The sequence below is a fragment of the Propithecus coquereli genome, unplaced genomic scaffold (assembly GCF_000956105.1).
Source record: "Propithecus coquereli isolate 6110/MARCELLA unplaced genomic scaffold, Pcoq_1.0 Scaffold59, whole genome shotgun sequence".
In the NCBI taxonomy this organism is placed as follows: Eukaryota; Metazoa; Chordata; class Mammalia; order Primates; family Indriidae; genus Propithecus; species Propithecus coquereli.
This window is the reverse complement of record NW_012151840.1, coordinates 5547151-5550300: the sequence shown is the minus strand read 5'-3', so window position 1 is coordinate 5550300 and position 3150 is coordinate 5547151. Positions and strand designations below refer to the sequence as shown.

The 3150-nt window shown below is 55.0% G+C and overlaps 1 protein-coding gene across 1 annotated transcript in view; it reads right to left on the bottom strand.

Moving 5' to 3' along the window:
- The window catches only part of THEM5 (thioesterase superfamily member 5), a 6322-nt gene extending 3982 nt beyond the window's left edge, over nt 1-2340 (bottom strand). Inside the window, exons 1-3 of the mRNA XM_012658511.1 lie at nt 2218-2340; nt 765-966; nt 612-618 (exon numbers count right to left, since the gene is read on the bottom strand). Of these exons, the coding sequence (XP_012513965.1) occupies nt 612-618; nt 765-966; nt 2218-2340 (332 nt within the window). The remainder of the gene's footprint in view (nt 1-611; nt 619-764; nt 967-2217) is intronic.
- Between the last annotated feature and the right edge of the window lie 810 nt (nt 2341-3150).

Below are 3150 nucleotides of genomic sequence, written 5' to 3'. Positions count from 1 at the left end.
GGCAACAGAGTGAAACTCTGTCTCAAAAATAAAAAAGATGTAATTACTCATGGAGTCCACATATCAAAATAATAATACTAAACAGTAAAATAAGTGCAGAAAAGTTCACCGAAGTTCTGATTTCTTCCTAAGACAACTACAACAACAACATCCTTTTTTGGAAGTATTCAAATTCTTAAAAAATATTGTTTTGTGTACCTGCTTTGTTTGCGCCATAAACCCAAGGGCATCTGCCTGCTGTACCATCCATTCACCACTGGGCAGGAGGACCACATGGATGAGCAAGAGTGACAGACAGACAGACAGACTCAAAGACAAAGGTAGAAGGTCTACTGGTCAGATGCACTGGGTGTGTCAGGAGGGCCGGGCCCAGCAGAGCAGGGGTGGTGTGCGAGGGCCTGCAGGAGATGAGGGGGATCCAAAGGCTTTGGTGGGGTCGGGGAGGAGGGTGGGCAGAAGGGAAGAACACCCAGGGAGAAGCCAGAAAGGGCAAGGCTGAGTGGCAGTTCTCAGTGAGAACACACTTGGCCAGGAGCAAAACCAGGCCCGCCAGGGTGTGTGCTCTTCACTGGGAGGGCAGGAGGCAGAGACTTGAGCAGACACTGGCCCACCCCATGCCTGGGGCCGCAGCGTGAGGGTGAAGTTAGGCAGCAGGGAGCACTAGGCTCAGAACTGGAAGGAAGCTTGTGAATCTCCTTCCAGGTGTCTTGGAACACAGGTAAAGGGGCTGTGTGTACACACGGGCCCTCTCAGGCCAGCCTTACCTGAGGCGACTGCCAACCCAGATGGGAGCTTGAGCCCCTGGATGTGGTCTCTGTTGGACTTGAAGGAAGGCAGTTTGATCCAGCCACCAGACTTGGTCTTCTCCAGAAATTCTTGGTACAGGCTCAGCATGTCTGGACACCAGCTGGCATTGGGAAGGGCATAATCCTTCAAGTCTGTCTTCTCTGGACAGAATCTTGAGACCTGGGCAGGAAAAACCAGGGGGACTAGCCAGTGTCCTGAAGGATGAGGGCTGCTGTCTGGGCTGCGGGACCTCTAGGTAGCCAGTTCCTGGGTTCCTGGGCTCCTCGATCCCTTCTACCAGAGTGTTAACCTGGGGGAAAGGGCCCATCTTCCTTGCAGAGGGTGCAGGGACACCTGTGGGTGACTGGGCAAGGAGACACTAAAGAGCAAAGGAAGGGAGGGCAGGGAATGGGTGCCAGAAATTCCAGGCATGCTGCTCCGTGGTGGTGCATTACCCTCCTTCTGCTTTGAAGCTGAGAACTGAGAATATTGGCCCCACTGTACAGATGGGGAAACTGAGGAAATACCGCCAAGGTTGCCAAGCTTGTGAGTGTGAGAGTGGGTGGTCCCACTGGACTTGGTCTACCGTAGGGAGTGAGGACAGTTGGTGAGGACCACTTTTCTGAGCCCTCACTTCAGGCGTTAACCCAGTGCTATCCCCAGCTGTGGGCCTGCCCAGGCAGGGCGGCTCCTCTAAAACATGTTTGGGCCCCCACAGTGGTGTGGTGCCACGGCTGGGGTAGAGGCAGTGTGTCCTTTTGTGGGACAAGGGGGAGTCCTCTGTAGCATCCGCTGCTCACACACCAATCACAACTGTGGGCAGCAAGCCAGCTGCTTCTGTCTGGGGATACCCCAGCTTAGCTGCAACAGACTGAGCCCCATAAGAGGAAGGTGATTTGTTGGTGGCCACACAAAATTCAGATCAGGATGCGAGTAATCTGCTGGTTTTAGTTTTGAACCAGGGCTACTTGGTATCCCAGAGCACCCTCCCCTTGCCAAATCAAATAGCTCCCCAAGGCCGGTGCGGTGGCTCACGCCTGTAATCCTAGCACTCTGGGAGGCCGAGGCGGGAGGATCGCTTGAGGTCAGGAGTTCGAGACCAGCCTGAGCAAGAGTGAGACCCCGTCTCTACAAAAAATACAAAAATTAGCTGGGTGTGGTGGTATGCACCTGTACTTTCAGCTACTTGGGAGGCTGAGGCAGGAGGATCACGTGAGCCCAGGAGTTTGAGGTTGCTGTGAGCTAGGCTGGTGCGACGGCACTCTAGCCTGGGCGACAGAGTGAAACTCTGTCTCAAAAGAAAAAGAAACAATAGCTCCTCAAAACACCACCCGCCTCCCCAAGCTGAGAAGAGGAGATCTGGGGTGCACCTTAAGCTCTAGGCTCCCCGGAGAAAGGCTGCTTGTCTGGCTGAGCTGGGAACTCACTCACCAGAGAGTCTGTGGAGGATCCCGATGCTGAGGCAGGGTTGAATCCGGGCAGGATACAGGGGGCCCTAAGGAGAGCTCCCTGTTGGCCCCATCTTGCTGCCACCTGGAAGACTGTCCTTAGCATGGCTGGGTGCTAGGATCCTAGCCCTGCCTGGGTGGGGACTGACTCCTGAAGAGTGCCGTCAGCTGCCCTCTGGGCTGTAGGTGCAGCCGTGTCCCACAAGCCTCTCCCTTCTGTCACAGGCTGTCTTTCAGCGGCAGCCTCCACTGCAGAGAGACTGGGCAAGGCCGGGCTGGTTTGGTGCAACACCCACAGATGCCTGCAGCCTTTATCTGGTCCCAGAGCCCCACCCAAGCGCTTGGGGTTGCGGGGAGCAGATGCTGCTTGGGCATGAAAGAGCAGCAGGACTGGCCTGAGTTGTTAAAGGAGTAACAGTGTGCATGAACAAATGCTATGGGGTACATGGAGCCTTGGGGAGCTGCCTTGGGATTTCTGGGGGAGATCCCAAGAATATTTCCAGAAAGACAAGGGAAATCTGTTCTGTCATTGGAGGGTATTGGTGGAGCATTTGTGGTATGTGCTCTGCAGTAAGACTCTGAAAGCTCTGGTGTGATTTGGAAACTCAGAAAACCAATTCATAACCCTTAGACACCCTCTTCTTATGTCCCAGGCAAGGGTTAGCACAGGGGAGTCTCACCTCTGGTCCCTGGCTGGGGATAGGAGTTGGGAGTTGGGGAGGGCTTGAGGCAGGAGGACAGAAAATCATTTGGGAGGAAGCAGCTTAGCAAGGGATCACTCATGCTTTGGGAACCCCAGGGAGGGGGCGGTGGCAGCAGACAGTGCTGGGAGGTGGGTGGGAGTGGGGCAGTGGGGACTCTGCCACTGGCAGGCCCGGAAGCTTGGGTAGGTGAGTGGGAGGAGTGCTCTGCCAAT